This window comes from Corvus moneduloides, chromosome 6 (genome assembly GCF_009650955.1).
Source record: "Corvus moneduloides isolate bCorMon1 chromosome 6, bCorMon1.pri, whole genome shotgun sequence".
Lineage (NCBI taxonomy): Eukaryota > Metazoa > Chordata > Aves > Passeriformes > Corvidae > Corvus > Corvus moneduloides.
Window position 1 is genome coordinate 2,245,428 of NC_045481.1, and position 23,776 is coordinate 2,269,203.

At 55.7% G+C, this 23,776-nt stretch overlaps 1 protein-coding gene across 11 annotated transcripts in view; it reads right to left on the reverse strand.

The window, feature by feature from the left end:
• Window positions 1-1,970: 1,970 nt before the first annotated feature.
• TRIM9 (tripartite motif containing 9) overlaps window positions 1,971-23,776 on the reverse strand; it is a 61,662-nt gene continuing 39,856 nt past the window's right edge. Inside the window, exons 4-13 of one of the 11 annotated variants that reach the window (XM_032111494.1) lie at window positions 20,441-20,551; window positions 19,801-19,954; window positions 17,624-17,769; window positions 16,171-16,309; window positions 11,798-11,986; window positions 9,123-9,164; window positions 8,064-8,087; window positions 6,742-7,045; window positions 5,873-6,035; window positions 1,971-3,616 (exon numbers count right to left, since the gene is read on the reverse strand). In XM_032111494.1, the coding sequence (XP_031967385.1) occupies window positions 3,554-3,616; window positions 5,873-6,035; window positions 6,742-7,045; window positions 8,064-8,087; window positions 9,123-9,164; window positions 11,798-11,986; window positions 16,171-16,309; window positions 17,624-17,769; window positions 19,801-19,954; window positions 20,441-20,551 (1,335 nt within the window). In that variant the 3' untranslated portion in view covers window positions 1,971-3,553. The other 10 variants (XM_032111493.1, XM_032111496.1, XM_032111495.1 and 7 more) reach the window with 10 other exon arrangements.

Here is a 23,776-nt window from a genome sequence, read left to right on the forward strand (position 1 = left end):
TCCTCTCCTTCTCTTCCAGCCATGGCTCCGCAGGCTTTCCAGGCTGTGTTTTCCCTGTCCTGGGCTCATCCCCAGCAGGGTGGGCAGCAGGGGAGAGGGGAATTCTGCTCTTCTGCCCTGCTCAGGTGAGACCCCACGTGCAGAGTGGCCTCCAGCCCTGGGGTCCTATATCAGAAGGATGTGGAGCTGCTGGAGCGAGTCCAGAGGAGTCACGGAGATGCTCCAACGGCTGGAGCCCCTCTGCTCTGGAGCCAGGCTGGGAGAGCTGGGGGTGCTCACCTGGAGAAGAGAAGGCTCCAGGGAGAGCTCCGAGCCCCTTGCAGGGCCTGAAGGGGCTCCAGGAGAGCTGGAGAGGGACTTTGGATGAGGGCCTGGAGTAATAGGACGGGGGAATGGCTTCCCAGTGCCAGAGGGCAGGGTTAGATTAGATTAGCTCCATGCACAGGCTTCCATCCAGAGAGTAATAGAATCACAGAATCATGGAATGGTTTGTGTTGGAAAGGACCTTAAAGATCATCCAGTTCCACCCCCTGCCATGGGCAGGGACACTTTCCAGTGTCCCAGGTTGCTCCAAGCTCCATCCAACCTGGCCTTGGACACTTCCAAGGATGAGGCAGCCACAGGGCAACCTGTGCCAGGCCCTCACCACTCGCACAGGGAGGAATTTCTTCCCAATACCTCACCTAAATCTCCCCTCTGTCAGTGTAAAACCATTCCCCCTTGTCCTATTGGCACGGATGCTCTGGCCCTGGGCTGTTCCCGGTGCTGTACATGACTTACAGGCTGGTTTTACATGCTGCAGGGAGGATGCAGTTTCCCGTGTCTCCGGTGTCCTGGGCACATTCCCTCTCTGGAAGGAACAAGCATCCTTCTGAGATGCACTTCATGCATTAGCATTTTCTTCTATAGCCCTGGACTCAAGCCCGTGATGAGCTCAGAGGCTGCACATTGAAAACCTCTCCTGAGTCACTCTGGGCAAACAGAGCAGGCACTGATATCCCAGCAGCGGGTCCTTCTCACGGCCCTGGGAGAACTGTCCATGCTGTTCCCTTGGAAATGGCCCCCCCTCCACTCTTCCCTTAGCATTTTTGCCTCTATTTCATCTCCCTGGGGAGATGGTGCTCTGTATCCAGCCTTGGTCACTCCCCTCTCCTTCCTTATATCCCAGGGTCACCCCTCAGCCCCCCCAGTTTCCCTGCTGATGGGCTGCAGGCACAGTGGGGAGCCCTGGCTGGGAGCTGCACCCTCCCCTCTCCCACTGTCCCAGCTCAATACCCATCTTGGGAATGGGGAATTGTCACCACTTCTCATGAAGGGATGGAGTTTACTCAGGAAAGGGTTGGGAAAAGGATGGGTGGGATGTGGGGCTGCTGGATTTGGGGTTCCTGGCTGTGCCTGGGTTAGCTCCCCACGAGTCCCAGGGGTGTAACACAGTGACCCATCTCCCTCCTGGGCCACCTCCTGGTCACAGGGTGGGAAACAGAAGCTCCTATTTCTTGCTGCTCCATGACCTTGCTGGCTGAGGCATCACCACAGGGAGAGGGTGCTGCTGTGCCAGGAAGGGGACATGGTGGCACAGGACCCGCCCTGTCCCTCAGTCATCTCATAGTGCTGACACAGCTCTGGGTTTCAGAGAATCCCAGAATGGTTTGGGTTGGAAGGGACCTTAAAGCCCATCTCATTCCACCCCCTGCCATGGGCAGGGACACCTTCCACTAGCCCAGGCTCCAAGCCCTGTCCAACCTGGCCTGGGACACTTCCAAGGACAGGGCAGCCACAGCTTCTCTGGGCACCCTGTGCCAGGGCCTGCCCACCCTCACAGCCAGGGATTTCTTCAACTGGCCCTGCTCCCTCCCACTGACTGAGTCCTGTCCGTTCTCTGCTGCTGTCTCTGGACAAGGCCAGTGAGGGATGTGCACCAGGGGGGATGAGATGGGAACTGAAGCACAGAGATGCTCTGGAAGCTCTGCCCTTCTCTCGTAAAAGTCCTTTATTAGAACAGCAAACATGACACTTCTCGTCAGTACAGCGGCTGTGTGCAGCTACCATCGCGCAACGGGGGGACGACGTCTTACAATCACTGGGACTCTAAGAAGCACCATGAACACCCTAAAGAACGGGGGATGACGGCTGAGAGAGGAGCCCCAGGTGAGCCGGCCACGGGGGCTCCTCAGGAATCCACCCAGGAGCTGCCCGGCGTTGTCCCGCAACGTGGCTCTCCGGCAGCTGGGGGGAACTCCTCGGTGGGAGTCAACGAGATAGCACCCATCCAATAAATTAGGAAAACTTAATGCTAGAGCAACAAGGGAGTGAACGGGACTGTCCTAGAGGAGGGCACGCCGGGAAGGAATGGGCTATTTACACTTGTCTTTCTGCTGGGCCGGCGCTCCCGTTGCGTCCCACCCGGAGCCGCGGTGCTCCGGCCAGGCTGGGAACGCTGGCACGCGGCCGGCAGCGATCCCGCTGCCCGTCCCGGCTCCGCAGGGACCGCAAAGCGAAGCGAGGGGACACGTGCATGCAGGCGCTCTCGGCTCGGCGATGGGGCTGGCACCGTTCCTCTCCTGCCTCTGAATTACCAGAAAGTCAAGTAGGGAATGGAGGCCGACGGGAACTGCTGCCGGCAGCAGGCGCGTATTCCTGAGTGCGTGGCAGGGCTGTGGCCAGCTCTCCTTCCTCCCCATCCCATCCCCACCCCCGGGCTCTCTGTCAGACCCTCACTGCAGAATGAATTCTCCGGTGATTGGAAGGACACTATCAGTTGAATTTAAGGCTAGGCTTTATATGGCAACTATAAAAAAATAAACACTAATCTCCGAAGAGCCGGGCGAGTACTCTCCGGTCTATGGCTGTGGCGCGTGTGCTGGCACCCAGGTGTGGGTGAGCCCTGGAGAACCCACCGTGGGCATTTGGCACCCGACCAAGGGCCTGCCAGCACCCGGAGCACCTGGGGACAGGATGGCCACCCCCTGCCCCACAGAGATGCCCCAGGGGGACACGGGACAGAGCGGGGTGTTTTGGTAAGGACATGGAGACTGACTGGTAATCCAGGACCCACCTCTACACATGACCGAGGGTGCTCTGCAAGAAAGGCCACAGGGGAAAGAAATATCCTGCAAAGTAACCAGGCGGGCGTGGGCGGAAGCGTTCCCGTGGTGGGGTCCCTCCGGCCGGCCCCACGGGAGGGGAAAGAGACACGGAACTGCCCCCCCCCCCCCAAACCCCAACTCAAATCAGGAAAACCAAACCTAAAAGCGGACACAGGAGAACAGCTCAGGCTACCTAGGTACTTCATCAGCCAAAGAGAGCTAAAGAGCGAAGCGCACACACACGGGACAGCGCGGAGGCCGGAGAGCGGAGACGGCCGAGAGCCAGGATCGTCCTTCCCCATTTGCCTCCCCGTCTGCGGCCAGAGGCCGAGCAGGGACCTGGCGAGCGGGCAGGACCCGGAGGCCGAGCAGGGATCCGGCAGCTGGGCAGGCCGGCCTTGTCCTGTAGGAGGGAACAGGCTGGCTCCTCTCATCCCGAGAAGAGGCAGCCGGCTCCAGGAGCATCCTCATGGCATGGCCGAGCGCGAAGCGTAGAACTCAGGCACCGGCAGCCCGGTGTGCAGCGTCACCTGCAAGGAGAGATGTGGGGCTCACCTGTGTCCCAGTGTGCCTGCTGGGACAGCTCGTGGTGTGGCAGCTGGCACACTGTCCCCAGGGAGGGCAGGAGCAGCACTGGGGACAGGCAGGATGTGAATGGAGATGCAGGGATGTCCCCGGGACTGTGGCAGTGGCTGCATCTGGTTTGTTCCTCACTTTTCTGTGCTGCTGGCATGAACTGGGACTGCTGGAACCAGCGGTACCAAGCCCCAAACATTCCCAGCTGGCTGCGTACATATCTCACAGTTGGCTGCCAGAGAGGTGGGACATGGCAGGAGCTGGGTCTTTGTGCAGGTGGGATGGACAAGAGGGGATGGGGGGCCTGAAGGACAGTGAAGCCATTACAGGAGATCTTGGAGAGGGCCTGAGTGAGTGGGGACGGGGACAGAGAGTGGACAGGGACAGTGGAGGAGATGTGGCTGATTGCTGGTGGGAGGAAGGACCTTTGTGGTGGGGAAGCTGAGCAGCACCAGGATGTGGGGACAGGGCCGTGCTCACACAGGCACTGGTGAGTGGCACAGGGGGAATTCAGTTTCCTCCACAAATGCTTCCATTCGGGAGGAGAGCACAATTCCTCCTTTTATTGCAGCAGCAGCATTTCCCCCTTCACATACAGATTTAAAGAAAACTGTCTAAAATGCAGTGATTTCCCTCCTAATTAGAGTTGTTTTCAATTAGTCATATACCTCTGAAGAAGCATAATAAATGGCTTGGCTTAACTAGCAGCCTTTTATCAGCATCCCATGGGATTTCTGTGTTGTCAGGGGATTTAGGCTCTACCTTGCCCAGGGAACTCTCAAAGCCAAGGGCCTCCAGAAATGCCTTGTCCCTCATGGCTGTGCATAGGACTGAGGCAGGAATTAAACCCAGCACACAGCAGGACGTTTTTATCACACCAAATTAATACAGCACCCCTAAACCCAGCATAGACAACATGGGCTTCCTTAGTGTTGCCTAATTAAGCATTTCTCAGCCCTTCTCCAAGCCAGGCAGACTCCCCTGCCTGTGAGACCCTTGGGGTGGCACACTTTGGCAAGGATGCTCCCAAAGTTTGGGATGGTCCCAACACAGCTCTGTCCCAGTGCTGCTGGAAAACTCTCACTGCCTTGGCGACAGCGCAGTAAGCCCTGGATCCTGACAGACACAGCACAGCATGTCCTAATCCATGGATCCCTCATTTAGAGAGGCCACTTGGTGCCTCTGCCCTTGCACAGAGGTGATCATAAAATCCCAGAATTGTTTGGGTTGGAAGTGACCTCCAACAACATCTAATTCCAACCCCCTGCCACGGACAGGGACACCTTTCCCTAGCCCAGGTGGCTCCAAGCCTTGTCCAACCTGGCCTGGGACACTGCCAGGGATCCAGGGGCAGCCACAGCTTCTTTGGGCACCCTGTGCCAGGGCCTCCCCACCCTCACAGCCAAGAATTCCTTCCCAATATCCCATCCAACCCTACCCTGTGGCAGTGGGAAGCCATTCCCTTATCCTGTCACTCCAGGCTCTGTTCCAAAGTCCCTCTCCAGCTTTGACACCCACTGCAGAAGACCCTGCCAAATGCTCGACACCCTGAGATGATCCATTATGTGCAACGTGTCCTTGGATGTGCCTGGGCACTTGTGCAGGGTTGGAGGTGCAGGCAGTGGCAGGGGGGAGGTGCCAAAGCCAGGGTGTGGAAGATTCCTTGAGACAGAGGGACAGCAGGGATGTGACCAGTGAGAAGAGAAATGAAAGATGGAAATACCGGATTTGCTCAGGGTGTCACCGCTTGGTGATGTTCAGGAGAGCTGAGAGCTTGGGAGAGAGGGAAAATGGAAAGCAGGCTCTAAAAGGTGCTCTTCTCCCTGGTGATGCTCCCATCCAGGTCCTGGGAGAGCCATAGGAGCTGCTGAGGCTCTTGTTGGGGAGCATCACCAAACACAGTTATCAAACCCCACCCCCAGGAGGGCTGGAGAACCCTGGTGCTTCAGCAGCCCTGAGGGAGAAACCTGGAGCGAGGAGCTGGTGGCTGCAGGGAGGCCTGTCCTGATCCTGGAGACTCACAGATGGTTTAGGGTGCTGCAAGTTTAGCTCCTTCCAAGCCGCCCTTGCTGCACGAGAACCCTCCTGCTCCTGCTCCTGAGCAGCAACTGCAGTGACAGCAGCAGGAGGGGCAGTGTGACAGCAAGGTGACCCCTTCCCACTGCTGGGAATGTCACGCCCTGCTCCAGAGAGCCCAACCGAGCCCGTACCTGCACGTTCCTGTTGAGGCTGACGGCGGGGAAGAACAGGCCCTCCAGGTTCTCAAAGGCCACAGGCCCTTGCTGGTCCTCATTGATGGAGAATGTCAGAGTCCTCCTGGTCAAATCCAGCAGCACTCCCACCGTGGCGCCTTTCGTGATCCCGCCCTCGGTTCTGTGGGAGGAGGAGGTCGGTGGCTCCATGTCCCCCGTGCTCCAGGCTCGGGGTTCAGGCCATGGAGCTCAAGGACTGATGATGATGAACACCACAGCTCACCCAGGAGCCAGGCCATGACCTGCTCCCATCCCAGCCATGCTCGTGATTCCCTGGGAACCTCCTCCTCTACCCTCTCCTCCCATGGAGCTGCTCTCCTCTTGCCATGATGTCCCCAAGGGAAAAGCCACCCCGAGAGCAGCCACAGCCACACAACCATGGGGGAAAGCATGTGGAACTGTGGAGCAAGGCCACAGCACCTACACCAAAACCTGCTGATCCATCAGGGAATGGCCCTCAGGGCTGCAGGAAGGTGACCCCATGCTCTCCCCAGGCCAAGTCCCCAGTCCCATGTGGAACACGAGCAGGAGCTGTGGCACACGGGTCGAGGCAAACGTTGCTGCGGGAGTTGCAGAGCTCTGGATGTTACTGGGAAGGGGATGCCAACAGGAAGAATCACCATGGAAAGAGTGGTGGTAAACAGGGAAGGAACACTGGAGCAAGCCAGCAGCAGGCAGGCAGGGCCTGATCCCCACTTGGGGAAGGGCACATCCTCCAACAGAGGTGACCAGGATTGATGTCATCCCTGTAGGTGCCACTGGCAAAGCCATGGGCTTTTCCTTGAGCTGTGGTGTCCGGGAGGAAGATCCTGTCCCAGCCCACCTACCTGTTGGTGTGGGAGTTGTTGTGCATGAACCAGCTCCGGTTGTTGTCCACGTACATGGCCCAGGCCTTGTCGTCCTTGCCCAGCATGGCATCCTTGAGGACGTCGATGCGTGCCACGCCGAAGGCCGGGTCGGGGTGGTTGTCGTAGCGATCGATCGACAGCTCCCAGTAGTGGAGCCCTTTGGAAAAGCCCGTTTTCCCCAGCACCACCCTGTCATCATAGCTGTTGCAGGTGACAGTCAGGTTGTCATTGGAAAAGATGATGTCAGCGTGGGCAGAGGCGGGGTCGAAAGAAAACCAAGCAACTGGAACACACAAACAACACGGGGTTAGCGCCGTGGGGACGCGCCAGAGCCGCGCGGAGCGACACGGACAGGGCATGCTGCATGCAGGACACGGAGCTTCCACCACCGAGGGACAACTTCCACCACCGAGGACAACTTCCACCACGGAGGGATGCTCTGAGCTCCTGTGGCTGCAGCTGCCACTGTGGCTGAGGTTTTACGGCCAGGACTTGGAGGAGTTTCGCTCTTGCTGCTCCGTGGCTCCCAGTGTCTCGGCTCGTGAGCCTGCAGGATCCTCAAGGTCTCCTAAAATTTGGCCCTTGCAGGAGACGTGATCCTCACCAGGTCTCCAAGCTCTAACAGAATGATGGAATCATGGAATGGTTTGGGTTGGAAGGGACCTTAAAGCCCATCTCGTTCCAACCTCCTGCCATGGGCAGGGACACCTTCCACTATCCCAGGTTGCTCCAAGCCCCGTCCAACCTGGCCTGGAACATAACTTACTCTCAGGACCAAGTGTTACTTAGTTTGCAGGGTCAGGTCAGTGTGGGGAGAGGACCGAGGAGCAGCAGATGAACTCCATGTGAGTATTTAAGGGCTGTTTTTGGGAACCAAAAGCACACACAAAGGTCTTCATTTACAGAGACACCACATCACACCAAGAAACCTCCCTGCCAAGCAACGAGCCACACCTAAGACAAGAACTCATGGGAAGGCTGGAAAAGGCCCCAAAACCTCCACGATTCCGTAGGGCTGCTGGTTTAAATGCACACGGCTCTGCAAATCTGACAGATACAGTGTCACGTCCTTGACAAGACAGAGGGACGGGGATTCATTCACAAGCCACCACCCCAGTTCCCCAGGTGGTTTCCTCCAGCTGAAAACGTCAACTGACACATCCACAAAAACACTCTGACGGCTTGAAAAATAAAAACACTCGGGTGAGACGGATTCATTGGTTTATTGGAACGTTTCACAAGACAGCGCCCATGCACGCGGCCGCCCCGCGCTCCCCGCGCCGCACACGGGGGTGCCGTACCTGCCACCATTTTTTTAATGTCAACTGTGGTCATTCCCAGGGCAAGGCATGCAGGAGAGAAAACAGCACGTCAGGTCGGGCAGGGGAAAGAAGGAGAAACCATTCCTGCTTGTCTGTGACTCCAGCCAGAGCATGGATCTGTCGGCATTTTGGATCAAGGTGGGGTGAGAGGTGCGAAGAGGGGCTGGGGATGTGGGTGGGTGCAGGGTGAGGAGGGAATCCCACAGGGCTGCAGGGTCTTTCTCTTGGGAGAATGAGCAGGACAGGCCCTGCAGAAAGTCTGAAGAGGACAGGCAAGCAGCAGCCACCTTGCTTTAATTAGCTGCAGAGGGGCTAATTGCATCCGCAGCATTTGGCCCACGTTCACGTGGCCTTAATGAGCGGGGATATGTACTGAGAATCATGGAATGGTTTTGGTTGGAAGGGACCTTAAAGACCATCCCATTCCATCCCCTGCCATGGGCAGGGACACCTTCCACTAGCCCAGGTTGCCCTAAGCTGGCCTGGAATACTTCCAGGGATCCAGGGGCAGCCACAGCTTCTCTGGGCACCCTGTGCCAGGGCCTCCCCACCCTCACAGCCAGAATTCCTTCCTAATATCCAATCTAACCCTCTCCTCTTTCAGTTTAAAAGAGGAGGAGAGCAGAAGGATCAGTTCTTAATCATAGGGCCACTTCCAGAGCACTGATCTCAGGCTTCTCTTTAAAACCATACAGGGGGAAAAACTTAAAATGCCTTTACAGCAATCATAACTTCTCCAGATTTGCCTCCTGCCCAGGGCAGTGGTGGAATCCCCACTCCTGGAGGGATTTAAAAGCCATGTGGATGTGGCACTTGGGGACACGGGGCAGTGGTGGCCTTGGCAGTACTGGGGAATGATTGGGTTTGATGATCTTAGAGGGCTTTTCCAACCTCAACAATTCCATGATTCTGTGACATCCGAGAGTGCTCTGCAAGCACGGTACGAGCAAGAAACGCTGCTCAGTCGCCGAAGGAAAAAAGCAAAAAGAATGAAGCAACACGCAGGAGGTGCCAGTTAATTGTAATTAAGATACTTGCCTAATTGGGAGTAAGGCGATCCTTGTGTGTCAAAATTGCATCCTATAAAGAGATACTACATTTCACACATCACAGCTAAGGAACAACAACCTCCTGACAAACACCTGTGAGCATTTCATTGTTAATTAAGCATCCAGCAGCCACAGGAGACCTGATTCATTAAAAGCCAGAGGGCACGGAGAGGGGTGCAAGCACAGCCTGGGAGTTTGAGTGTGGACTGTTTAAATCTGACTGCTCAGGATGCCCAATTATTCAGCGTTTCTCCGGAAAGGAGGCAGGAAATTTTAGCCTTGGTGAAGTATCTTGGCTGCTTGGTAAAAATTCTCTAAATTGACTGAAAAATCACTCCTTGAAGGACAGGGACTGAGGAAAGGGCAGCCACTGGTGAGTCCAGTGGAGAGGGACCACTGAGCTCTGCCAGGCTGCTTCCTGATGGGTGTGAGGTCTGGGTGGGAGTGGAGCTGGAAAGGGGATCCCTGGGGGCTGAGAGCTGGCTCAGACCCCTGCTAGCACCAAAGGGCTGCAGCTTCATCAGCTGCATGGGCAGGATGTGTTGGGGTGCCCTTCCTGCTCCTGTGCCTGACTGCGGGCTGCAAGCACCTCATGGGAGCTGGGGACTGATCCAGGGGCTTGTCCTGATCCAGGAGCTTGTCCTGGTCTAGGAGTTTGTCCTGATCCAGGAGTTTGTCCTGACTTAGGGGCTTGTGCTGATCCAGGAGCTTGTCCTGGTCTAGGGGCTTGTCCTGGTCTAGGGGCTTGTCCTGATCCAGGAGTTTTTCCTGACTTAGGGGCTTGTGCTGATCCAGGAGCTTTTCCTGACCTAGGGGCTTGTCCTGATCCAGGAGTTTTTCCTGACCTAGGAGCTTGTCCTGATCCAGGAGTTTTTCCTGACCTAGGAGCTTGTCCTGATCCAGGAGCTTGTTCTCACCAGGAGGAGATGCCAACACAGAGCCCCGTGCTGGCGCTGCATGGGAGGGTGCTCACGAAGGGTGCTGGATTTTAGGGCCACCCCTGCCTGGCTCTGTGCTTGGTTTTCCCCCTGCTGCCCTGGGTGTTGGTGGGAAAGCACCCGGCTGTGGTTGTGCTCTGTGCTGTGCCAAGAGGCTCCTCCTGAGGCTGCTTTAATGAATCCTGCCCCGTGTTCCGACTCAAACCTCGCTTTCCCAGGTCTCTGCGCATCTCTCTGCTCCAAGCTCTCGTGAGGGACACACAGACCCTGTTTTGGCGTTCAGGATCCCGTTTTTCCCTGTCCCCCCACCCCAGAGTGGGGCTGCAGAAGGTCCACGGTGCAGACACGGATATCGCTCACGGCCAGCACGGAAGGGTCCCGGAACACCGGACACAAAGGAAGGAACGTCCGTAACAAAACAGCGTTGGAAGCCATCAGCTCACAGCAGCACGACGAGCAATCAAACATAAAAAGCACAAAGAAAAGAAAATTTGCAGGGTGCCCCCCCGGTTATTCTGGCAAGGGTCATGCTGCAGCATTCCTCATTCCGTGTTATGGGATGGAAATCAAACAATCGGGGGCCCCCATTCTTCCTGGGCTTACACCAGAGAAAGCCGGGAATTAACGCCTTTGGAGTGGCGTAAATCCAGAGTGCTGGAAGAATCAGGGCCCAGGATCTTTAGCAACAGAAGATGTGCAAAGACTGGTTAGAAAACAGCTCTGAGAGATCCCTGTGCCTGTGGCTCCTCGCTGCCTGCCCAAATCCATCCCTCACTCTGCCTGACCTGCCTACATCCCACCGCAGCCTGCGATTCCGGGCACACGGATCTGAACCACGGGAGTGGTGTCCTCTGCTCCGCAGGAAACACGGCTTTGGAATGATCACGTCTGGGTTTGGAAAAGCCGAGCCCAGTGCTCAAAGCTGAGCGGAAGAGAGCCCACATCTCCAGGCCTTAAGCCAGGCTGTGAGCTGGAATCACAGAATCCCAGACTGGTTTGGGTAGGAAGGGACACAAATCACCTCATTCCACACCCTGCCATGGGCAGGGACACCTTCCACTAGACCAGGCTGCTCCAAGTCCTGTCCAACCTGGCCTGGGACACCTCCAATAAGGGGGGCATCACCACCTCTCTGGGCTAGACCTTGCCTGCACCCAGACTTGCTTCTTTCTTAAGAGGGGGGGGATTTAGAATTAATCAACCAAACTAATTTCACACACCAAATCTTCATAGTGAAAGGAAACCACAGGGATATTTCCACAGGTTTCACCCAGGGAATGTCTTTTCTGATTATCCCTTGAAACAAGCTCAATACAAACTAGAGATGAGGGATCTTCTAGTGGAAAGTGTCCCTGCTCATACCAGGAAGTTGGAAGTGGATGAGCTTTAAGGCCCCTTCCAACCCAAACCATTCTGGGATTTATGATCACCGAAGGGTTCAGCCACGTCAGTCTTGCCAAGAGCAGCACCCAGGTAAGGAATTACTGTGCTGCTCCATCACCCCACACCTCACACTGCCCACTCTGGCACAGCTGAAACACCCCAGGAGAACCACGCCACCGACCACCCCCTTGGGGGCAGGAGCAGGCCCCTGACAAACAGAAAGAATTCTCGCTGCCATCCGCATGTCATGGGAAAAACAAACACAACGGAACAGAACAAACAAATAGTTTGGAGATGGCCAGAAGCACAGACCAAGAGGCAACGCCAGAGGTGCTCAGCTCACCGGCTGAATTCAGGGACTGTAAGGAAGAATGCAAGCTCAGCTGGTGGGCCGAAGATCTTAGCTCAAAGTAGGATCTCCCCGAGAAGCTGGGTTGTAGATTAAGGGTGGAGGAGAAAGGACTCATTCTACGAAGCTGCGATCTTTCCAAAGGCACTGGAAAAGGGAGGGTCTGTTCTTCTGACTGCGTGTCTAAACGTAAGATCAATGCAAACTACAGATCAGAAATGGGGTCTCTGCTGGGCAGCGCCGCTCCCGAGCCCGGGCCGGACCTCGAAGAGGAGCAGGGACCCCGCTCCGGCAGCAGGGCAGGAATGTCTGGTGCTGGGCAGCCCAGCGAGACCCTTCAGGGCAGCCTGACAGCAAGGAAAACGTGTTCATCTTCCCAAGTGTCCCCCTGTGAGCGTGACAAATTCAACTGGCTTGTCTGTAAAGGGGGGTCCTGCACCTCTTCACAGTAAGGCACCTAAAAAAATTCACAGGTTACCATGCACACGTCCCATCGTGCTTTGACACATCCCAAACCCTTTTGTGCACAATCATCAGGGGTGGAGAACCCAGCTGGTGACACTGAAAGGCATTTTGCAGGGCTGTGCTAAGCTCTATCACCCTAAGAACCACCAAGCACCCACCTTACTCAAGGGCTGTTCGGGAGGTTGTGTTCTTGGTATCCCTTTGTACCTGTCAAAACACATCTGAGCCTTACAGCAAGAATTGAACTCGTGGGATTCACAGCAAAATGTCAGAGCAGAGGGAACCCCTTGGGTCATTTCTGTTCCCTGCTACCACAGTCACCTCCTGCAGTTTCTTCCCTAAGCTTTTCCAGGGATATGTTAACATGAAAGTGTAGAATCCACCATCCACGCACTCACACCGTATCCCCAGCCTTCCCAGCTCGGCTGTGAGTATGGACTGAGCTGGGAGTTGTGTTACAACACATAAAAAAGGGAACATTTCTTTTTTGCATGGTGGGTTGTAACTTCTGCAACTCGCTGCTGCTGCGGCCGAGGCTGAGGAAGCAAAGGGCGTCAGTGGGGTGAGAGGAGATAAATTATTGCACAACACTCAATAAACAGAGCTCAGGGTTAGGGAGGAACGGGCTCTAACCTCCAAGAGCGAGAGGAACTACTACCACGAGCAGCTGTGCTCATGACTCTCCCTAATTAGCCCCTCACATCCCTGTAGCTCCTTGCAGGCTGCTCCCCCTTGGGTTGTTCCCCCTTTCCAAAAGCTGCTGGTTAAAAAGCCCTGGTTGCTGCTCAGGGTCACTCCATGGATGGTCAGGAATTTAAAGTTGGGCTCCAGATGAGGAACTGGGCTTGAAGGAAAAGGTTCTGGTGCTTGACTTGGCTGGGGAAGGGAGGTGGAAGCTCTGTGCCTGGAGAGAAGCCTGGGAGGCACCGCTGAGCTCCTCTTTTCCATCTCCACCCAGAGTGAGTTGGTCCTTCATCCTGACGTCCAGCTTGCTGGACAGAACATGGGAAGAGGTCAGCAGGAGACTGGCCAGAGGCTGGGAAATCTGCTGGATGAGGCAAGACCAGGAGAGCAGGGGCTGCCCAGCTCAGGGAGGAGGAGGAGGCTGGGAGAGAGCCAAGGTCTCCCAGGTGAGGACAGCCAAGCAGTGCTGCCACCAGCCGAGCTCTGGGACACCTCTGTGCCCTGGGCCACCTTGGAAACTTCCTTCCAGACTCACTTCCCAGCCTGCAGCTGAGCTTCATTCAGGTGCTGGAGAAATGGAGGTTAAGGCAGAGCCTTGGAGCCTTTGGCTAAGATGTGACAGGACAAGAGACACTCCCAGGGATGGTGTGGAACAGCCCAGCATCAGCTCAGGAGGGGACATGGTTCAAGGGAAGGACGTCACCTTCAGCTCTTGCTGCCCCTTGGCTGTGCTGGTGACAGGGATTTCACCCCTGGGAAGCCTCAGCACACGGGAAGGGCTCTGGAACACAGACCCTCTCCCAGTCAGGAACCACCTTGTCCTGCTGGTGGCACCAAGAACCAGCTTTGAAGAGTGACCTGCAATAGTTTCCTTTGGGATGAGCAGAAGATGCCTCTCACCACAGGAAGATGTTCTCGCTGTAGACTCGTGCTCGTGCTGCCTTCCCATGGGATTTTCCACCAGTGCTGCCTGGCTCCCTGTGGCTGTTTGGCTGGGCAGGACCACAGAGGCACCACCTGCAGAGCCCCAGACACAATTTTCCCCTCTTCTCATCCTTGCTCTCTTCAGATGCTGAGGCCCTGCCAGACATTTTCCTCCTCACTACCCTCTGCTCAGGGAAGGCAAAAGAAAGGCTCCAGTTCCCTTCCACAGGCTGCAGATGAAGATCTCATGGGCCACAAATACAGACCAGCCCTTAAACACCAGAATTCCTCACAAGCACTTAGAGCAGGACAGCCACGTTCAGAGAGATATTCTCTTCACATCGAGCCCGTCCCTCTTTTGTCCTCTCTTCCCACACAACCACTTTGCAGGAAGCTGCAGAGCTCAGCTGAAGGGGAAAGCTAAGCCTACTTCAGACTAAATAGCTCTTAAAAGGCCTGATGCTGCTGTAAAAGCAGGAATAAAAGCCTCACCAAGGGCTGTGATGTGCGAGGCAGCTCTATTCAACAAGTCACTCAGATATCCGGAAGCTGCAGGCACAGATGGGATTTATTTCTCTTGGAATCCAAAAGAGCTCAGGCAGCCTCTAAGAGCACAAAATGCTCCAGGCCCGTTTGACTTTCTCTCCCTCTTTCTTTCGTGCTGGAATAACAAACGCAAAAGCTCATTCAAGTGAAAAGGCTGAATGAATGCAGCCAAGGAGAGTAGAACTTCTCCTTGGTGGCACAGACCAAGCACAGACCCCAAGCACGGCCCTGCTGGGACCACAAGCAGCTATTTTCTCCCAGATTCCTGCATATTTTGGAGCTGGGCTTGAGCTTGGCTCGACAGTGAGAACACCTCTGAGAGGAGATCAGAGCTGGGAAGATCATAGTGGGGACCCTGCGAACTCCTGGCTGAGAACTTAAAGCCCAGCTGGTTTTGATGAGGAAATTGTGTCTCAAATGTGTCGTGTGAGACACAAATGAGATGAGAAGTCGAAGCTCTGCTGTCTCCTGCCAAGGCTGGAGTGGGAGCTGTTGACCTTCAGGCTTTGGGAGCAGTCCTGGCCAACCTGGCACGGGGCTGGATCCAGGCTGTCCCATCCCTGGATCTCCAGAGGAACTTCTGCAGCTTCTTTGCTGCTGGTGCTCAGTCTGCAAACAGGCACTGATGTGTCTGACAAATGTGCCAAGGCCTCTGTGCTGCGATTTGACGTCCCTGCCTCTCCTGTGAGAAGTTTGTCACAGTTTTGCTGTCTGCTCTACCTCTGAATGAATCCCATTCCTGCCCTTTCCAAACTGGAATGGTTATCTCCTGCTGGCAGCAAGAGAAACACTCTGCATAGCCTTGCTCTGCTTTTGTCTTCTACTTTTTCAGCAAAAATCCCATTTTTCCACTTGCTCAAAGCCCCCAGGGCTGCTCTGTGGCAGGAAAGCTCTCACCCTCCTTCCACCCCACCAGCAGCCCCACGAGCTGTGTGTGCTCCCTTCTGATCCCAGCTGCCAGTCAGCTGGATGCTGCTGTGAAAAAAATCCTCAAACGGCTTGGAAAAGAGGATTTTTGTCTGGGAGCAAGGGAAAGGGATTCCAGCAAGCGTGGAAAACTCCCAAAGAAGGGTTTTGTGCCTGGCTGTGGGGCAGCAGACGTGCTGGTGGGCGCTGATCCCTTCCTCCACAGCTGCAGCTCCCGCTGCTCCCGACTCCCAGCTCGGAGCCAGCCCTGCCACTCTCCACCTGCACGTCAAGGAATAAACCAATTTTCCACAATGGATTAAGTGCCTGGTGTGACAAATGTACTTAAAGCCAGGCAGGGAGATTCCTTGGCAGCCTGCAAGGAGGTGTTTAATATTCTGAGTGCCTGTGGCTGTGGGGGCGATGCAGACGCTGCTGTGGGGCTCCTGTGCATCCCTGGCTCTGGAAGGACACCCACACTGCTCCACGCTCCCTCTGCTCTCTGTCCTGCACTGCCAGGGGCTGAATCCTGTGGTTATGGCACCGTGCAGCCAAGCACAGCCCTCAGGAGCAAGGCTGGCAGTGTTTTGCCTAAATGGGATCACTGAAAATATCTGAGCTTCCCTTCTGTGTCACATAACCCCGAATTTAAACACCTCCCCAGAGAACATCCCCTGCAAAGGAAAAGGCTGAGAGGGAGATTCTGGTGCTGTTGGAGGCTCCTGAGGGAGGTGGTGGTCCCTTCCCCTCAGGTCAGTGCTCAGGGAGGGCCAGTGGAGCCGAGCTGGGGTGTCCTGAGCCGCGTCCGAGCGCGCCGGGCGGGATCTGCTGCGATTCCTTACCCTCGGAAGTCTGGAGGACCAGGGTCTTGCTGTAGGGGCTGACTCCTGACTTGTTGAAGGCCTTGACCCGGGCGCTGTAGGTGCTGTTGAAGTGCAGCCCATCCACCGTGCACATGGTCTCCTTGCCCACGTACACCTCCTGCAAGGCAACCACAGGGAATGCCAGGGCTGGGAAAACACCCCCAGGGACTGGGGATGCACAGGATCTCACCCTGCTCTGCTCCCCGGGGCAGGCCTGTGAGTGCTGGATGGGGCTAAAGCTGAGCAAAACGGGATTTGTCCCTGGGTGCTGCTTTGGGCTGCAGCACCAGCAGGAGGTGAGGGGGGCTCTGCCCTGAGATCCCACCTGGAGCTCTGCCTCCAGCTCTGGGGCTCCAACATCAGGAGGATGTGGAGCTGCTGGAGCGAGTCCAGAGGAGATCTCCATGGAGCTGCTCCAAGGGCTGGAGCCCCTCTGCTCTGGAGCCAGGCTGGGAGAGCTGGGAGTGTTCACCTGGAGAAGGAAAGGATCCAGGGAGAGCTCAGAGCCCCTTGCAGGGCCTAAAGGGGCTCCAGGAGAGCTGGAGAGGGACTGGGGACAAGGGAGGGAGGGACAGGAGCCAGGGAATGGCTTCCCAGTGCCAGAGGGCAGGGATGGATGGGAGATTGGGAAGGAATATTATCAGCAGCAAGCGCTGACCTTGTTGTTCCCACCCCCAGCCTCCTGCTCCCTTCTCCCCAGGTCCCACCCATGTCACCTCTCCTGCACCTCAACTCTGCTCTGGCTCCTGCCTGCCTGAGCTCCTTGTGGATAAATTCAGAGTGCAATGAGCTGGTCCCTGTGCCTGCTCTCAGTGGATGTGAACAGACCAGGATAATTATCAGCGTGTCGGATCAGAGAAAAATCATATTTTAATTGTGTAATTACAGCAATTTAAAAGCCCTCAGGCCTTAAACACCTCTGTTTGCTGGCAGCTGGCAAACCAGGAGGCTTTCATGGCCATTAGCATACCTTACATGAAATACTCAGCAACCAAAAAATATGGAGCTTCATGGAATCATGGAATGGTTTGGGCTGGGAGGGACCTTAAGGATCACCTTATTCCAACCCTCTGCTGTGGGCAGGGACACCTTCCACTCTCCCAGATTGCTTCAAGCCCCATCCAACCTGGCCTTGGACACTTCCAGGAACGAGGCAGCCACAGCATCTCTGGGCAACAAGAGCTTCAGGATGGGTTCTTTGTGTTTCCAAGTCATCTTGGCCACTGGAAAGGCGTTTGCACCCCTGTTCCCCAAAATCCCGCAGCCTGTCTGCACCATCCGCTTCCCTGGGCACCCCAGCAGGGAAGAGGGCACTTGCAAAGAAGCACGAGGACAAATTCTGTGGTCACCTCGTGGCAGGGAACCACTGGAGGCAGCAGCATCCCCTTCCCAGCAGGAAGGGGCTTCCCCAGGACTGGCTCCCAGCACCTACCCTGAACTGGCCGCCGTTGCCATCATCCAGCTCCAGGATGTATCCTTCCACCTGCACCGTGGACAGAGGCGGCTGCTTCCAGGACAGCGTGGCGCTGTTGTTGTGGGTGCAGCACTCCTCCAGCTGCAGGATGGGTGGGGCCGGCACTGGGGAGGAGACTAATCACCAATTAGTGCAATTAGTGCAACCCTAGCTGCGGGCACTACCGGGTGAGAAATGCAAGGGGTATTTACTGCCTCGGTGTGAAGGCAGCTTGAGGGGCAGGGGAGGAACTAGAAAGGATTGTTCTCCCACCAAGTTCCACCACATTCTTTCACCCCTTCAGCCTGGTGAAGCTTTTCTTCTATATTCCTATTTTCTAATTAATTTTGGAGCATTATGGCAGCACAATGCACTTGTTTTGAGCTGCCTGGACCTTTCATGCAGCCAGTTCCAAACTTGGGATGTTCTCCCCCACGCTCTGCAGAACGCTGGGTCTGGACTCATCTACAGCCCTGCTTTTCCATCCAATAAATTCAGTGCACCAAAACTGGGGGGCTGAGTACCTCCTTTGGCTCCCATCAGCTGCACAGGGCACAGAAAGGACCGCCAGGGTTTTTTTCTGCTGTGATAGGCAGCTCCACGTGTGTCCCACAGCCCACTCCTGCTCTGAAAAGCTCGGCAAGAGTGGCAGTGTGACAGGGAGATGTCCACTGATGCACCTCTCAACAGAGCTGCTCGCCCACCCTCCCCATCCTCGCTGCCTGAAGTGACAAGAGCCAGACACGGAGAACCCAGACAAGATGGGGATGAGCCATGGATGCCTGGGAAAAAGCTGGACTTGCTGGCAGAGGCTCAGCATTCACTCTCTGTGACTCCTCCACCTCCTGGGCTGGATCCTCAGGCACCTCCAGGCTGGCAGTGGGATGTCCTGTACCTATTGCTCATTGCTCTTTATTGAGGCCTCCGGTGCTACCCTCCCTCCCCCAGTGCTGTGACACAGATTTGGGATCCAAACCCACCCCTCTGCAAGCCTACAAAACCAACAACTGATCTGCACAGCGAGGGTGAGCTGGGAGGAGGAGGGGGAGGAGGGAGATTTGGTAAGAGGAGGGTGGGCGGCTGAACCAGCAGCAGATTTGCTCTTATTAATTAAAAATAACCCTCTGGGCTAAACTGCAGGAAGGGAGGGCAGGAAGACAGCAGTGTGAACCAGCAGTCCAGCCCTCCATGGGTTTGCAATCCAAAAATATTCCTGACATTTCAAGTGAACAGCCCGGCTAACGACGAGCAGGCACGGGCAGCTCCTCAGCACCAGCGGGGCCATCAGCTGAGGATGCTCCTTGTGGTGACAGGGGATGTGTGTGGCCAACATCCTTCGTGTCCTTGGCCACTGAGACACCCTGGTGTGTGCAAACAGGTCCTGGGCCAGGAATTCCAGCCGTGGTTGGAATGAAGGGCAGTGCCAGACCTGCAGCTGGTGGCTCTTGCTCCAGGCAGCTGAAGGTGCAGCCCATGTCCAGTGTCCTCCTGAGCCTCCCTCTGTCACAGCCCCTTTGCACCTTTGTCAGCTTCCCTGGGCTTGCCAAATCCCAAATTTCTCATGGGCTGCAGCAGCTCTCGGTGGCATGGGAGAAGGAGCACAGAGGGAACGGGGAACGGTGAGGAAATGAAGCCAAAATGGTGATCTAAACCAACAGTGAGGTGAGGAGAGGGAGGGCAGAGCCCAGGTTAAGTGACCTGGCTCTGTCTGGAGGGACATCTGGTCTGTGACAGATGCTGCTCAGCACTGAGCGAGCATGGAGGGGTGAGGAAAGGGTTGGGAAGAGCCTTGTTCTGCTCCCAAAAGAGAGGTCCCAACCTGTAGAGCACTTTTTAATGCACTAGTAACTTTTTCAGAGCACTTTTTAATGCACTAGTAACTTTTTAATGCACTAGGAGTGCTTTTCCAGGCAAAGCCAAGCTCCTGGCACCCTGGTCCAGCACACAACTGCCCAGGGATCCAAGACAGGGAGGCAGATGGTTGGCCCAGGGATGCAAAACACACAGGAAGGGGCATAACTCTGGCTCTAGAGTGCCCAGTCTTGTTGGGAGAAGATGAGAAACTCCTTTCCTGCCCTTTCCCTTGGGATGACCTGCAGGGAAGCTCCCAGCACGAGCAGAGCTGAGCTTTGGGAAGGCACTGGAAAGATCCTTACCTTTCATCTGGACAAAGTCGAGCTGGTGGATGGACTGCAGCAGAGGGGCGTTGTCGAGGTTCAGGTCGAAGTCCGTGGTCATGCGGGGCGTGAGCGTCCCCTTTCCCCACTGGTCCTCGGTCAGGTGCACCCTCCTGATGAGAGCATCTGAGATCTGCAGGGAAGGAGCAGCCTCAGCTGCCGTGGGATGAGCCCCATGCCTTGTCCCCACCCCGCTCTGCCCCTTCCCCCTGCCTCCCAGGCTGGCTGCCGAAGGCTGGGATGTCACTGTGGTTTCCAGCATCACTCCTCACTGCAGGCTCGGCTGGAAGAGGGATCCCTGGAGCGCTGGGTGCTGTTTAATGGCAGGGGTTAGTGCCAAAGGAAGCCCAGGAATGAATGGTGGGATGCAGCTCCCAAGGGCTGTGTGTTGGTCTCTCAGTGGAGAGCCACGAGCACGCTGTGATCCCTGCTCCAGGGATGCACCGTCCCTGCTGCAACCCTCCCTTCCAGAAATATCCCTGCTCCTGCCCTGCTGTGGATATGGAGGGGGATCAGAGGCTGAGCCTTGATTTTTTGGGTCCATCCTGCTTGGAGCAGCCCCCAACCCTGCTGCATTCCCCCGGGCTGTGCAGGAAGCACAGCATTCCCCCACACCGACCTGCAGGAAGCCGCTGGGGTCGTTCTCCTTGATGACCTCCAGGCAATATTCCATCAGCCCCGTGGTCTGGCGCAGCTTCACCGTGCAGTGCGAGATCTGGTCCCGCACCACCTGCAGGGGACAGGGAAGGCAAGGTGACAGGGACTCAAGGGAACAGGGAAAGGCAGAACTGGCCAAGACTCACACACTGAATTCCAGATCTTTCAAAACCTGGTGAACAACAACACAGAATCCCAGAAAGTTTTTAAGGTCCCTTCCAATGGCAAACTAATCTTGTTCCACTCCCTGCCATGGGCAGGGACACTTCCTACTATCCCAGGTTGCTCCAAGCCCCATCCAGCCTGGCCTTGGACACTTCCAGGGATGGGGAGTCCACAATCTCTCTGGGCAACCTATTCCAACAAGCTTTGTTTAGCCCCAAATCATTAACACACATAATTATTCAAAGCAGCAGGGCAGCTCCATGCCCTGTCTTTAATTAAGCCAGCTTCCAAATGGCAGCTTGTGAGCTCCATGCAAAGCAAATGCCAACTTCCATAGATCCACAGCTGCCCTATCCACCCTTGGAATGCAGCCAGCTCGTGGGGCTGGCTCTGGGGCAGCTGCACTCAACAGCCCTGGATGAGGAGCAACCCTGGAAGCTGCTGTTTCCAAGGGGAATGAACACACCACTCCCCCAGCCTCATCCCTGAGGATCTGTTTGAGATGCTCATCAGCTGAGATGGACCACGCTGCAGAATTCCCTCATCTTTTCCACTGGCTGGGGATGAGTTCTGAGGGAGAGAAGTGCCAGGGAGCGGAGAGAAATAAATAAATAAATCAATAAATCCAAGCTCTGCCTGGGGCTGCCCAGGCTCCACATTAAGGCACTTCCTGCACCCATGGCTGGTTCCCCAAGGGATCACATTCCAGCATCCCAGCAGAGAAGCACAAGCCTGTGGTTTACTGGTGCCTGAGGGCTCTGCTGACCTTCCCTGAAGCACAGCAAGGAGGAAAAGGATTCAGGCTGGATGCCACAAGGATTTATTTGAAGGCTGGCTGCTCCTTCACACTGAATCCTGCAGCTCCAGGATTTCTGCTGCGGGATATTGGCTGAGCAGCTCGGGAAGAGAGATTTTATTCTTAGAGCGATGTGCTCAAGTGCTCATGGAAGATTTTTTATTTTCTCCTGCTGGAAGAGCTTTAAAAAGCTGTGCAAAGTTCTCCACTAGCACTGAACAAAGCTGTGCAGCTCCGTGGAGTGTTACAATGAGGATGAGCTCTGCAGCTGCAGCGGGATGGGAAAAGCTGCAATAAACAGGGATGAACATTCCTGGGAGCTCAGTGCCTGCTGCTCCACAGGCTCAGCAGCTCCTGGATGCCCACCCTGGGCTGGGGAGCATCTCCTCCTGCCAGCATCCCTCCAGCATCCCTGTCTGAGGGATGGGCAGGGCAAAGGAAGCACGTCAGGCTCCTGCGGTGAAGGAACCTGGGCTTCAAAGGGGGGGTGGCTCCTGCAGAGCAATCAACGCCATCACGTGTTGCTTAATTAAAATTTAATCACCTCTACTTAATCACCTAGCAGGAAGAAAAGAACTACCAGTCTTGCAGCTTAGAAGCAGAGATTCATTCAGGCTGGAAAAGCCCTCTAAGACCATCCAGGCCAACTGTTCCCCCCAGCACTGCCAAGGCTGCCACTGCCCCATGTCCCCAAGTGCCACATCCACGTGGATTTTAAATCCCTCCAGGGATGGAGACTCCTGAGAAGCCTGTGCCAGGGCTGAGCACCCCATTCCATGAAGGAATTCCTCCTAATATCCAATCTAAATCTCCCCTGGTGCATCTTGAGGCTGCTTCCCTTCGTCCTGTCCCTTCTTCCCTGGGAGACTTGGAACAACATTGCTGCTCCTGTGAAATGCCATTAAGCACTCTCCAAAACAGCTCCAGATTTTTAGGGAGCAGCCATTCCTGGCTGATTTTAGCAATCCCAGCCTGGTGTTTCCAGGCTGTGGCAGAGGGAGGCTGCAGCAAGCCCGGGAGCTGGGGCAGGGGTGCAGCCAGGGCACCCCGTGTGCAGGGTGGACAAGGCACCAGAGGGAGCTCCCACATGGCTCCTCTGGACCAGGACATTGGCCAGAGGCTTCTGGAGATGCTGGATGGCTCTGAGGTGGAGCTTTTGTGCAGCAGGACCTGCACATGCTGGTTTTGGCCTCCAACACTGCTGTTAAGAGTGGGGAGTTCCTTGAATGCCAGTTTCTAACACTTGAGTGCAGTTCCAGGATGGTTTGGGTGGGAAAGGATCTTAAAGCCCATCCCATCCCATCCCACCCACTGCCATGGGCAGGGACACCTTCCACTGTCCCAGACTGCTCCAAGCCCCAATGTCCAGCCTGGCCTTGGACACTGCCAGGGATCCAGGGGCAGCCACAGCTGCTCTGGGCACCCTGTGCCAGGGTCTTCCTACCCCCACAGGAAAGAATTCCTTCCCAATATCCCATCCATCCCTGCCCTCTGGCACTGGGAAGCCATTCCCTGTGTCCTGTCCCTCCATGCCTTGTCCCAAGTCCCTGTCCAGCTCTCCTGGAGCCCCTTTAGGTCCTGTAAGGATGAAGCAAAGCCACCAGCTGGTCCTGGAGATCCTACTCCTACCCTGACCCTCCTGACAGAGGGCAAGCCCCTGGATTTCCTTTCCCAGCAGGGCTGCTCAGTCCTTCAGGGCAGGAGCCAGAAGGTGCAGCGGGGGTTCAAAGCAGCCTTTTGGCTTCATCTGATCCCTCCTGCTCAGAGAGAGGGGCTGGGGGTTGTCCTGCTCCTGGAAGGATTGTTGTTGTTGTTGTGTGGATGTTGGGTCTCCCAGCTGCAGACCATGAGATAAAACCAGTCTGTGGGGTCCAACATTGCTGTTAGAGCACATCCTGACTGCACCAAGCAAGCCAGAGCCAGGTTTTGCATTCCCTGCCTGCTGGGCTGCGGATGGGAAAATGGGAATCCCACCCGGAATGCCTGGAAAAGCCACATCCTTCGCTCACGTGAGACCCCTCTGTGGGGAAATGCACGTGCTGCCAGGAAGGCAGCAAAGATGGGATTGCTGAGACAATCTTCTTATCTTCTTTGCAGCTTAAATCTCTGTCTGGTTTGGCCAGGATAATGAATTTGTGAACCTCTCCCTGTCGGAGCCGGTGCTTTCCAAGTATTTCCAGCAGAATTGCCATCTGCTCCCTCCAGCCAGGCACCAGTCTCCAGGAAACAGCATTTGCTGGGTTCAGACATAATAAAAGCTTTTTTCTTTTTCTATAAAGGTGGTCAAAGACCAGAAAAAGAGAGGCTGTGGAGTCTCCAGCATTGGAAACACTCCAA